This window comes from Oncorhynchus keta, chromosome 19, assembly GCF_023373465.1.
Source record: "Oncorhynchus keta strain PuntledgeMale-10-30-2019 chromosome 19, Oket_V2, whole genome shotgun sequence".
Taxonomy (NCBI): Eukaryota; Metazoa; Chordata; class Actinopteri; order Salmoniformes; family Salmonidae; genus Oncorhynchus; species Oncorhynchus keta.
In genome coordinates, this window is record NC_068439.1 from 11890551 (window position 1) to 11901788 (window position 11238).

The window sequence follows — 11238 nt, forward strand, 5'->3', positions numbered from 1 at the left end:
TGGCGGGGTTCAGGGTGTTGTGTCGTCGTGGCGGGGTTCAGGGTGTTGTGTCGTCGTGGCGGGGTTCAGGGTGTTGTGTCGTCGTGGCGGGGTTCAGGGTGTTGTGTCGTCGTGGCGGGGTTCAGGGTGTTGTGTCGTCTTGGCGGGGTTCAGGGTGTTGTGTAGTCTTGGCGGGGTTCAGGGTGTTGTGGGGGTTCAGGGTGTTGTGTCGTCGTGACGGGGTTCAGGGTGTTGTGTAGTCGTGGCGGGGTTCAGGGTGTTGTGTCGTCGTGGCGGGGTTCAGGGTGTTGTGTCGTCGTGGCGGGGTTCAGGGTGTTGTGTAGTCGTGACGGGGTTCAGGGTGTTGTGTAGTCGTGGCGGGGTTCAGGGTGTTAGTGTCGTCGTGGCGGGGTTCAGGGTGTTGTGTCGTCGTGGCGGGGTTCAGGGTGTTGTGTCGTTCAGGTGTTGTGTCGTCGTGGCGGGGTTCAGGGTGTTGTGTCGTCGTGGCGGGGTTCAGGGTGTTGTGTCGTCGTGGCGGGGTTCAGGATGTTGTGTCGTCGTGGCGGGGTTCAGGGTGTTGTGTCGTCGTGGCGGGGTTCAGGGTCGGACTCATCCCATGGCGGTGGGTTATTGTTGTTGGGGGTGGGGGTCACAGCAGTAGGCCCTGTAGACAGAGCTGCCCCCCGGTCCTCCACTGTCAGAGGATGACGCAGCAGCGACACAGCCTATGGCCCCCGCCGTGCACCGAGGGAGGGGGCGTCACCGGGGCAAAGTAGGCGTGGACCTTTATCTCTGGGAGATGGGCCTATAGGGAGAGGTAGGAGCTCCGTCATTTCAAATGCAGCAATATTCCACACTGTTGTATATTCTCCCATGTATTTCATTGGACAGCCTGCAACACTGTAATACACTCAATAGGAGTATAATACAACAGTGTGGGGGTAATTCTATTCTTTCCATTGGAAACTACAATTCCCATCAGGCCATGCAGGAGCTTTGACATTACAGCTATAGTGATGCAGCTTGGGAGATGTAGTGATGGCGATGGCTGACCCGTATGCGTTTGATGCCGGCCCTGGTGACCTGCTGGCAGTCGTAGAGTTCTATCCTCTCCAGACGGTGGCAGTTTTTCAGGTGCTCCAGAGTCCCGTCTGTGATCAGAGGGCAGTTATCCAACTCCACCACCGTGAGGCGCTCCTGTCCACACACACTGCTGCTCAGCGCCCTGATACCGTCGTCAGTTATCAGCTCACAGTGGGAGAGGGACTGGTGGAGAGAGGATAGACGGTTGACACTATATTACATACTGTAATGTACACCCACAACAATACATACTGTAATGTACACCCACAACAATACATACTGTAATGTACACCCACAACAATACATACTGTAATGTACACCCACAACAATACATACTGTAATGTACACCCACAACAATACATACTGTAATGTACACCCACAACAATACATACTGTAATGTACACCCACAACAATACATACTGTAATGTACACCCACAACAATACATACTGTAATGTACACCCACAACAATACATACTGTAATGTACACCCACAACAATACATACTGTAATGTACACCCACAACAATACGTACCAGTGCTTGCAGACGAGGGCAGTGAATAGCGAGCTGAACTAGAGTGTTGTCAGTCACCTGTGAGAGGAGATAGGCTCACATCAAACCTAGATACAGTACATAGAATCAGACAGGCTCAAAACAAACCCAGATACAGTACATAGAATCAGACAGGCTCAAATCAAACCCAGATACAGTACATAGAATCAGACAGGCTCAAATCAAACCCAGATACAGTACATAGAATCAGACAGGCTCAAATCAAACCCAGATACAGTACATAGAATCAGACAGGCTCAAATCAAACCCAGATACAGTACATAGAATCAGACAGGCTCAAATCAAACCCAGATACAGTACATAGAATCAGACAGGCTCAAATCAAACCCAGATACAGTACATATAATCAGACAGGCTCAAATCAAACCCAGATACAGTACATAGAGTCAGACAGGCTCAAATCAAACCCAGATACAGTACATAGAATCAGACAGGCTCAAAACAAACCCAGATACAGTACATAGAATCAGACAGGCTCAAATCAAACCCAGATACAGTACATAGAATCAGACAGGCTCAAATCAAACCCAGATACAGTACATAGAATCAGACAGGCTCAAATCAAACCCAGATACAGTACATAGAATCAGACAGGCTCAAATCAAACCCAGATACAGTACATAGAATCAGACAGGCTCAAATCAAACCCAGATACAGTACATAGAATCAGACTCAATCAAATGCTGATGGCCTCAATCTACAGTGGCATTAAACAAGAAGAGACGCCCATGAAATCTTACCAAAACACATTCTTCTAAATCCATTTTTTCCATCTCATGACAATGCTGTTGAAACAAACCCACATCAGTTCAACATTAGGTTTTAATTAGTGACCTTAAATGTGGAAAGATTTGAAGACTAAAAAGAAACGCAACAAGTCAAGACAGAGCGCTGAAGGAAATAAAGAAGCACTTACCCTGGCCAGTACAGTAAACCCAGCGTCTGTAACATGTGAACACCTTGCTGCTTCCAAGATCCTGATACAAACACATTGGTTATGTGGACGGCATGGCGTCTTTTAACAGTGTGTTGTCAGGGGGCCTCATCGTGTGTTGTCGGGGGGCCTCATCGTGTGTTGTCGGGGGGCCTCATCGTGTGTTGTCTGGGGGGCCTCATCGTGTGTTGTCTGGGGGCCTCATCGTGTGTTGTCGGGGGGCCTCATCGTGTGTTGTCGGGGGGCCTCATCGTGTGTTGTCGGGGGGCCTCATCGTGTGTTGTCGGGGGCCTCATCGTGTGTTGTCGGGGGGCCTCATCGTGTGTTGTCGGGGGGCCTCATCGTGTGTTGTCGGGGGGCCTCATCGTGTGTTGTCTGGGGGCCTCATCGTGTGTTGTCGGGGGGCCTCATCGTGTGTTGTCGGGGGGCCTCATCGTGTGTTGTCTGGGGGGCCTCATCGTGTGTTGTCGGGGGGGCCTCATCGTGTTGTCGGGGGGGCCTCATCGTCGGGGGGCCTCATCGTGTGTTGTCGGGGGGCCTCATCGTGTGTTGTCGGGGGGGGCCTCATCGTGTGTTGTCTGGGGGGCCTCATCGTGTGTTGTCTGGGGGGGGCCTCATCGTGTGTTGTCGGGGGGGCCTCATCGTGTGTTGTCGGGGGGGCCTCATCGTGTGTTGTCTGGGGGGCCTCATCGTGTGTTGTCGGGGGGGCCTCATCCGTGTGTTGTCGGGGGGGCCTCATCGTGTGTTGTCGGGGGGCCTCATCGTGTGTTGTCGGGGGCCTCATCGTGTGTTGTCGGGGGGGGCCTCATCGTGTGTTGTCGGGGGGGGCCTCATCGTGTGTTGTCGGGGGGCCTCATCGTGTGTTGTCGGGGGGCCTCATCGTGTGTTGTCGGGGGGCCTCATCGTGTGTTGTCGGGGGGGGCCTCATCGTGTGTTGTCGGGGGGGCCTCATCGTGTGTTGTCGGGGGCCTCATCCGTGTGTTGTCGGGGGCCTCATCGTGTGTTGTCGAGGGGGCCTCATCGTGTGTTGTCGGGGGGCCTCATCGTGTGTTGTCGAGGGGGCCTCATCGTGTGTTGTCGGGGGCCTCATCGTGTGTTGTCGGGGGCTCATCGTGTGTTGTCGGGGGGGCTCATCGTGTGTTGTCGGGGGGCTCATCGTGTGTTGTCGGGGGCCTCATCGTGTGTTGTCGGGGGCCTCATCGTGTGTTGTCGGGGGGCCTCATCGTGTGTTGTCGGGGGCCTCATCGTGTGTTGTCGGGGGGGCCTCATCGTGTGTTGTCGGGGGCCTCATCGTGTGTTGTCGGGGGGCCTCATCGTGTGTTGTCGGGGGCCTCATCGTGTGTTGTCGGGGGCCTCATCGTGTGTTGTCGGGGGGGGCCTCACCGTGTGTTGTCGGGGGGGCCTCATCGTGTGTTGTCGGGGGGCCTCATCGTGTGTTGTCGGGGGGCCTCATCGTGTGTTGTCGGGGGCCTCATCGTGTGTTGTCGGGGGGCCTCATCGTGTGTTGTCGGGGGGGCCTCATCGTGTGTTGTCGGGGGGCTCATCGTGTGTTGTCGGGGGGCTCATCGTGTGTTGTCGGGGGGCCTCATCGTGTGTTGTCGGGGGGGCCTCATCGTGTGTTGTCGGGGGGGCCTCATCGTGTGTTGTCGGGGGGCCTCATCGTGTGTTGTCGGGGGGGCCTCATCGTGTGTTGTCGGGGGGCCTCATCGTGTGTTGTCGGGGGGCCTCATCGTGTGTTGTCGGGGGGCCTCATCGTGTGTTGTCGGGGGGCCTCATCGTGTGTTGTCAGGGGGGCCTCATCGTGTGTTGTCAGGGGGCCTCATCGTGTGTTGTCAGGGGGCCTCATCGTGTGTTGTCAGGGGCGGCCTCATCGTGTGTTGTCAGGGGCGGCCTCATCGTGTGTTGTCACTCCTGACCCCTCCTATCTCAGCCTCCAGTATTTATGCTGCAGTAGTTTGTGTCGGGGGGCTAGGGTCAGTTTGTTATATCTGGAGTACTTCTCCTGTCCTATTCGGAGTCCTGTGTGAATTTAAGTGTGCTCTCTCTAATTCTCTCTTTCTCCCGGAGGACCTGAGCCCTAGGACCATGCCTCAGGACTACCTGACATGATGACTCCTTGCTGTTCCCAGTCCACCTGGCCGTGCTGCTGCTCCAGTTTCAACTGTTCTGCCTTATTATTATTCGACCATGCTGGTCATTTGTGAACATTCAAACATCTTGGCCATGCTCTGTTATAATCTCCACCCGGCACAGCCAGAAGAGGACTGGCCACCCCACATAGCCTGGTTCCTCTCTAGGTTTCTTCCTAGGTTTTGGCCTTTCTAGGGAGTTTTTCCTAGCCACCGTGCTTCTACACCTGCATTGCTTGCTGTCTGGGGTTTTAGGCTGGGTTTCTGTACAGCACTTTGAGATATCAGCTGATGTACGAAGGGGGGGGGGCTCATCGTGTTTATAAGAAAGGGGGACATTTCTTACTTGAGTCGGGGGCAGTTGAGGCCCAGAGCGGTGAGAGAGGCGTCTGTAATGTTACTGCAGCCAGAGATACACAGCATCTGCAGTTTGTGGCACCCCCGACACAGGCTGACCAAGCCATCATCAGTTATCTGCTGTTAACAAACACAAAATCATCTGTCATCCCTACTCACACACACACACACACACACACACACACACACACACACACACACACACACACACACACACAATCTCTGTCTTACTGAGCAGGTCTGCATGTTGATAGTGGTTAGTTCAGGACAGTGTTTCTGAAGGGGTTTCAGTGCTCCATCCTCCAACTGTAGAGAACACAACAGAGAAACCAATCACTACTGGCACTCAATACAATCATGTTCACTTGTGTGTGTGTGCGTGTGCGTGTGTGTGTGTGTACCTGTGTGCAGCCACGTAGGAACAGTGCTTGTAGGTTGTTACAGCCCCTGGTCAGAGCCTCGATGCCATCTCTGGTGATTTGGTCACACCACGACAGGTTTAATGTCTCCAACATACTACAGCCATCACTATGCAGAGACACACAGTTTTCTTACTAAGTATTACACTGTTTCTGTTTCCTCCAGAATGTACCTGGTAATGATACAGTAACCATGGGGGGGTCTGTTGTACCGGTAATGATACAGTAACCACGGGGGGTCTGTTGTACCCGGTAATGATACAGTAACCACGGGGGGTCTGTTGTACCGGTAATGATACAGTAACCACGGGGGGTCTGTTGTACCGGTAATGATACAGTAACCACGGGGGGTCTGTTGTACCGGTAATGATACAGTAACCACGGGGATCTGTTGTACCGGTAATGATACAGTAACCACGGGGGGTCTGTTGTACCGGTAATGATACAGTAACCACGAGAGGGGATCTGTTGTACCGGTAATGATACAGTAACCATGGGGGGTCTGTTGTACCCGGTAATGATACAGTAACCACGGGGGATCTGTTGTACCCGGTAATGATACAGTAACCACGGGGGAAGGGATCTGTTGTACCGGTAATGATACAGTAACCACGGGGGATCTGTTGTACCCGGTAATGATACAGTAACCACGGGGGAAGGGTTCTGTTGTACCGGTAATGATACAGTAACCACGGGGATCTGTTGTACCGGTAATGATACAGTAACCACGGGGATCTGTTGTACCGGTAATGATACAGTAACCACGGGGATCTGTTGTACCGGTAATGATACAGTAACCACGGGGAGTCTGTTGTACCGGTAATGATACAGTAACCACGGGGGATCTGTTGTACCGGTAATGATACAGTAACCACGGGGATCTGTTGTACCCGGTAATGATACAGTAACCACGGGGGATCTGTTGTACCCGGTAATGATACAGTAACCACGGGGGAAGGGATCTGTTGTACCGGTAATGATACAGTAACCACGAGAGGGGATCTGTTGTACCGGTAATGATACAGTAACCACGAGAGGGGATCTGTTGTACCAGTAATGATACAGTAACCACGAGAGGGGATCTGTTGTACCGGTAATGATACAGTAACCACGAGAGGGGATCTGTTGTACCGGTAATGAATTGTGTTTATTGTACTGAATCCTAAAGAAACAAACATGTCATTTATTACTATGTAACTACCATTTTACCCTTCTAGTAAATACCCTGTCATTTCTGGATCCTAAAATAAAACTGCAACCCCTGAGCCTTGGCCAGAAGTAGTGCACTACATAGGGAATACAGTGCTGTTTGGAACACTCACCTGAGAGCTTTGAGGGAGTGGTTGGTAACAGACACACAGGAGGTGAGGTCCAGCTGTTTGAGTTTGCAGCAGAACTTGGAGAGGCTGAGACAGGTGCTGTCTGTGATCTTAGTGCAGCCGTTCAGGTTCAAAACCTCAATGCTACGGCAGTTCAGGGAAAACGTCCTGCCAGATGACAGAGACAAATACCAAAGTCACGGAGAGGTAACTGACTCACGAGGGAAGTGCATCTTTCGCTTTCAAGACGATTGGATGCTTATCTAGAAACATGGGCTCCGATACGATACAGGAACGATACGTTTTAGATTGAAACAATTCATTCGGGTTTGAATGGGGGAACGAATCGATGCTATACAATGTACAATTTTTTGTTTGTTGCATAAACACATACATTTTCCATTCTAAACCCAAATCTGCTGCTAATGGAACTCATGAACTCGGCCTCCTGAGCTGGATCTGTCTGAGCTGACGTGTGTGTGTGTGTGTGTGTGTGTGTGTGTGAGGTCAATGCACACATTGCACAATTTCTCTAGAGACAAATCAGATCCAGCCTGAACTGTGAGATGTTGTGGAAGTTGTAGTTTCCAACAGGCCAATATTATACATAGTTTAGCGCATAAAACTTGGTAATTAACTACAATGACCATAATCCATTGCGCATCTACTTGTGCGGTCTGTGTTTCTCTTTCACGCCTGCTACTGAAGAGAGAAGAATGCGTGACCCTGATATAGAGAGCAGCTAGCTGTTGCTTAGCAAGGCATCTGAAATTACATACTATCATCAGTGGACTTTTATTCGTTGTTTTATTCTGTGTTAAACGTGACAAAGAAATTAACTATGTCCTGAACACAACATGTTATGTTTTGGGGCAAATCAAACACAACACATCACGGACTACCACTCTTCATATATTCAAGCATGATGGTGGCTGCATCATGCTATGGGTATGTTGGTCATCAGCAACCACTAGGGAGTTTTTTAGGATAAAACAGAATAGAGTTAAGCATAGGAAAACCTGGTTCAGACTTTCCAACAGATACTGGGAGACAAATTCACCTTAACCTAAAACACAAAGCCAAAATATACACTGGCGTTGCTTACCAAGAGGACATTGAATGTTCCTTAGTGGCCTAGTTACAGTTTTGACTTGAAAATCTATGGCAAGACTTAAATGGCTGTCTAGCAATGATCAGTTAGGTTAGGACATCTACTTTGTGCATGACACAAGTCATTTTTCCAACAATTGTTTACAGACACGTTATTTCACTTATAATTCACTTAAACATTTGAAATCGGGGACCGCTGCCCATCGGTGAATCGCTACACCCCTATGAGCCCATCGGTGAATCGCTACACCCCTATGAGCCCATCGGTGAATCGCTACACCCCTATGAGCCCATCGGTGAATCGCTACACCCCTATGAGCCCATCGGTGAATCGTTACACCCCTATGAGCCCATCGGTGAATCGTTACACCCCTATGAGCCCATCGGTGAATCGTTACACCCCTATGAGCCCATCGGTGAATCGTTACACCCCTATGAGCCCATCGGTGAATCGTTACACCCCTATGAGCCCATCGGTGAATCGTTACACCCCTATGAGCCCATCGGTGAATCGTTACACCCCTATGAGCCCATCGGTGAATCGCTACACCCCTATGAAATCACAGTGAATTGGTTATACTAAGAGTGAGAGAGGCCCTATAGAGAAGGACTCACCTCATGGATGCGTCTCCCACACTGATACATCCCCTCAAACTCAGCTGCCTCAGGAAGCCTCCACATCGCTTAGAGATGTTCTCCACTACTCTACCCTGAAGAGAGAGACAGAGAGACAGAGAGGCAAAGAGAGAAAGAGAGATCATTTTTAACCAGTCTAATGGTACAATTCAACTTACAAAAAACATGACAAGAGAGATCAAGAGAATGACAGAGAGAGAGAGAATGACAGAGAGAGAGAGAATGACAGAGAGAGAGAGAATGACAGAGAGAGAGAGAATGACAGAGAGAGAGAGAATGACAGAGAGAGAGAATGACAGAGAGCCTGGTGTGACCTATGAATGTGTATATATGAAGGATCAACTCCCCTCACCCTGACCTCTCACCTCTATGTCTGTCTGGAAGTTGAACAGGTCAATCTTCTGCCAGTTACTACCATCCAAGGCCAGGACATTCCACGCCTGAGAAGAGAGAAAGAAAGACAGAGAGAGAGTGATGGAAAGAGGAAGAGGAAGAGTGAGTGATGGGTGTGGTCAGTCATACACCAGGGCTGTGCTTAGGAGGCTGAAAAGATTTGGCATGGGCCATCAGATCCTCAAAAAGTTCTACAGCTGCACCATTGAGAGCATCTGGACTGGCTGCATCACCACTTGGCACAGGCATCTGCTTGGTATCTGACCGCAAGGCGCTACAGGGAATGGTGCGTACAGCCCAGTACATCACAGTGGGCAGAGCTCCCTGCAAGCCAGGACTTCTATACCAAGCAGTGTCAGAGGAAGATAGTTGAAGACTCAAGCCATCCAAGTTACAGACTGTTCTATCTGTTCCTGCACACCAAGGGGTACCAATGCACCAAGGGGTACCAATGCACCAAGGGGTACCAATGCACCAAGGGGTACCAATGCACCAAGGGGTACCAATGCACCAAGCCTGGAACCAACAGAAGCCTGAACAGCGTCTACCCCCATGCCATAATACTACTAACTAGTTAACCCCCACGCCATAATACTACTAACTAGTTCACCAAATAGCTACCTGTACTATATGAATTGAACTCTTTTGACTCATCACATACACTGCTGTTACTGTCTATTATCTATCCTTTACCCCTACCTGCAGTATACTGCTGTTACTGTCTATTATCTATCCTTTACCCCTACCTACAGTATACTGCTGTTACTGTCTATTATCTATCCTTTACCCCTACCTACAGTATACTGCTGCTACTGTCTATCTATCCTTTACCCCTACCTACAGTATACTGCTGTTGCTATATATTATCTATCCTGTTGTCTAGTCACTTTACCCCTACCTATATGTACATATCTACCTCAATTACCTCGTACCCCTGCACATTGACTTGATTCTGGTACCTCGTATTTTGCCTAGTTATCATTACTCATTGTGTATTTATTCACTGAATTATATATTTTTTCTCTATTTTTCTCTCTGTGTTGTTGGAAAGGGCCGTGAATAAGCATTTAGTTATTCTATACCTGTTGTTTACAAAGCATGTGACAAATAATATTTGATTTCAGTAGGGAAAGTCGAGCACAATGTGGAACCTTGACAACAGACTGAAATCACATTGAGTAGTTATGATACCTGTAGGGGTGGGCCTTACCTTGGACACCTGGGCACACCTGCACAATGTGATCACATCCAGGTTGGAGAAGATTCTGCAGAGAGAGAAAGAGCATTCGTATAGTTTTACAAAGAGACTGGCCAGTCAATTTAGCAAAAGGCCAGTTAGCATGTAGCTATTAGCCAACAGGGGTAAGCCAATGGGTCAGCTCACACAGACAGTTCCTCCTGTTCCTATCAGACTGTAGTTATAACCCCCCCCACCCACCCACACACACACACCACACACACACACCCCACCCACACACCCCACCCACACACACCACCCACCCACCACACACACCCCACCCACACACACACACACCCCACACCCCACCCACACACCCCACCCACCCCACCCACCCACACCCCACCCACACACCCCACCCACCCATGACGTGTGTGTGTGTGTGTGTGTGGTCGTGGTCAGATGGGGCAAAGTAACAGAGCACATGTCATGTACACACACCTCATTGATCAGTGGAGCAGCTGACCAATCAGACGAGAGTTGATCGATCGTCTCTGACGACTGGCTGATGAGCGTGGCAGAGGCCATTGTACACTTTAATCACGCATACTTGGTTCCATCACACACACACACACACACACACACACACACACACACACACACACACACACACACACAATCCTGTCTGTGTGTTCTAGACAACACCTTCAGAAAACATTCCTACCCCTAGACATAGTCCACATGTTGTTGTATCACAGCCTGAATTAAACATGTATTAAAGAGACACGCGACATCCCATAATAACAAAGTAAAAATCTGGTTTAGAAAATCGTGCAAATGTATTGAAAATGGAATACAGAAATGTAAACGAGATAAGTATTCACACCCTCCGGGAGCGATTACAGCTGTGAGTGTTCCTGTTGAGTGAATACATTGAATCCTTTATTCCCTCCATACTGGTCCACACAGCTAAACAACAACAACAACAACAACAACAACTGCTGCTCCCCGGGCACTGATGACGTCGATTACAGCCTCCCAGACCTTTCTGATTCAGAGGGTGTTTGGGGTTAAATGAGGAACACACATTTCAGTTGAATGCATTCAGTTGTACAACTGACTAGTTAATGT

General features: G+C 49.8%; 1 protein-coding gene across 4 annotated transcripts in view; it reads right to left on the reverse strand.

Annotated features, from left to right (window-relative positions):
- Positions 1–358: 358 nt before the first annotated feature.
- Positions 359–11238, reverse strand: part of LOC127909214 (F-box/LRR-repeat protein 2-like) — a 40456-nt gene continuing 29576 nt past the window's right edge. For 2 of the 4 annotated variants that reach the window (XM_052469457.1, XM_052469460.1), the window contains 12 exons: positions 10141–10195; positions 8903–8977; positions 8517–8611; positions 6795–6959; positions 5455–5581; positions 5285–5359; positions 5043–5173; positions 2550–2610; positions 2374–2418; positions 1595–1651; positions 1033–1245; positions 360–784 (listed from right to left, as the gene is read on the reverse strand). In XM_052469457.1, the coding sequence (XP_052325417.1) occupies positions 677–784; positions 1033–1245; positions 1595–1651; positions 2374–2418; positions 2550–2610; positions 5043–5173; positions 5285–5359; positions 5455–5581; positions 6795–6959; positions 8517–8611; positions 8903–8977; positions 10141–10195 (1207 nt within the window). In that variant the 3' untranslated portion in view covers positions 360–676. Of the gene's footprint in view, positions 785–1032; positions 1246–1594; positions 1652–2373; positions 2419–2549; positions 2611–5042; positions 5174–5284; positions 5360–5454; positions 5582–6794; positions 6960–8516; positions 8612–8902; positions 8978–10140; positions 10196–11238 lie in introns of all 4 variants that reach the window. The other 2 variants (XM_052469459.1, XM_052469458.1) reach the window with 2 other exon arrangements.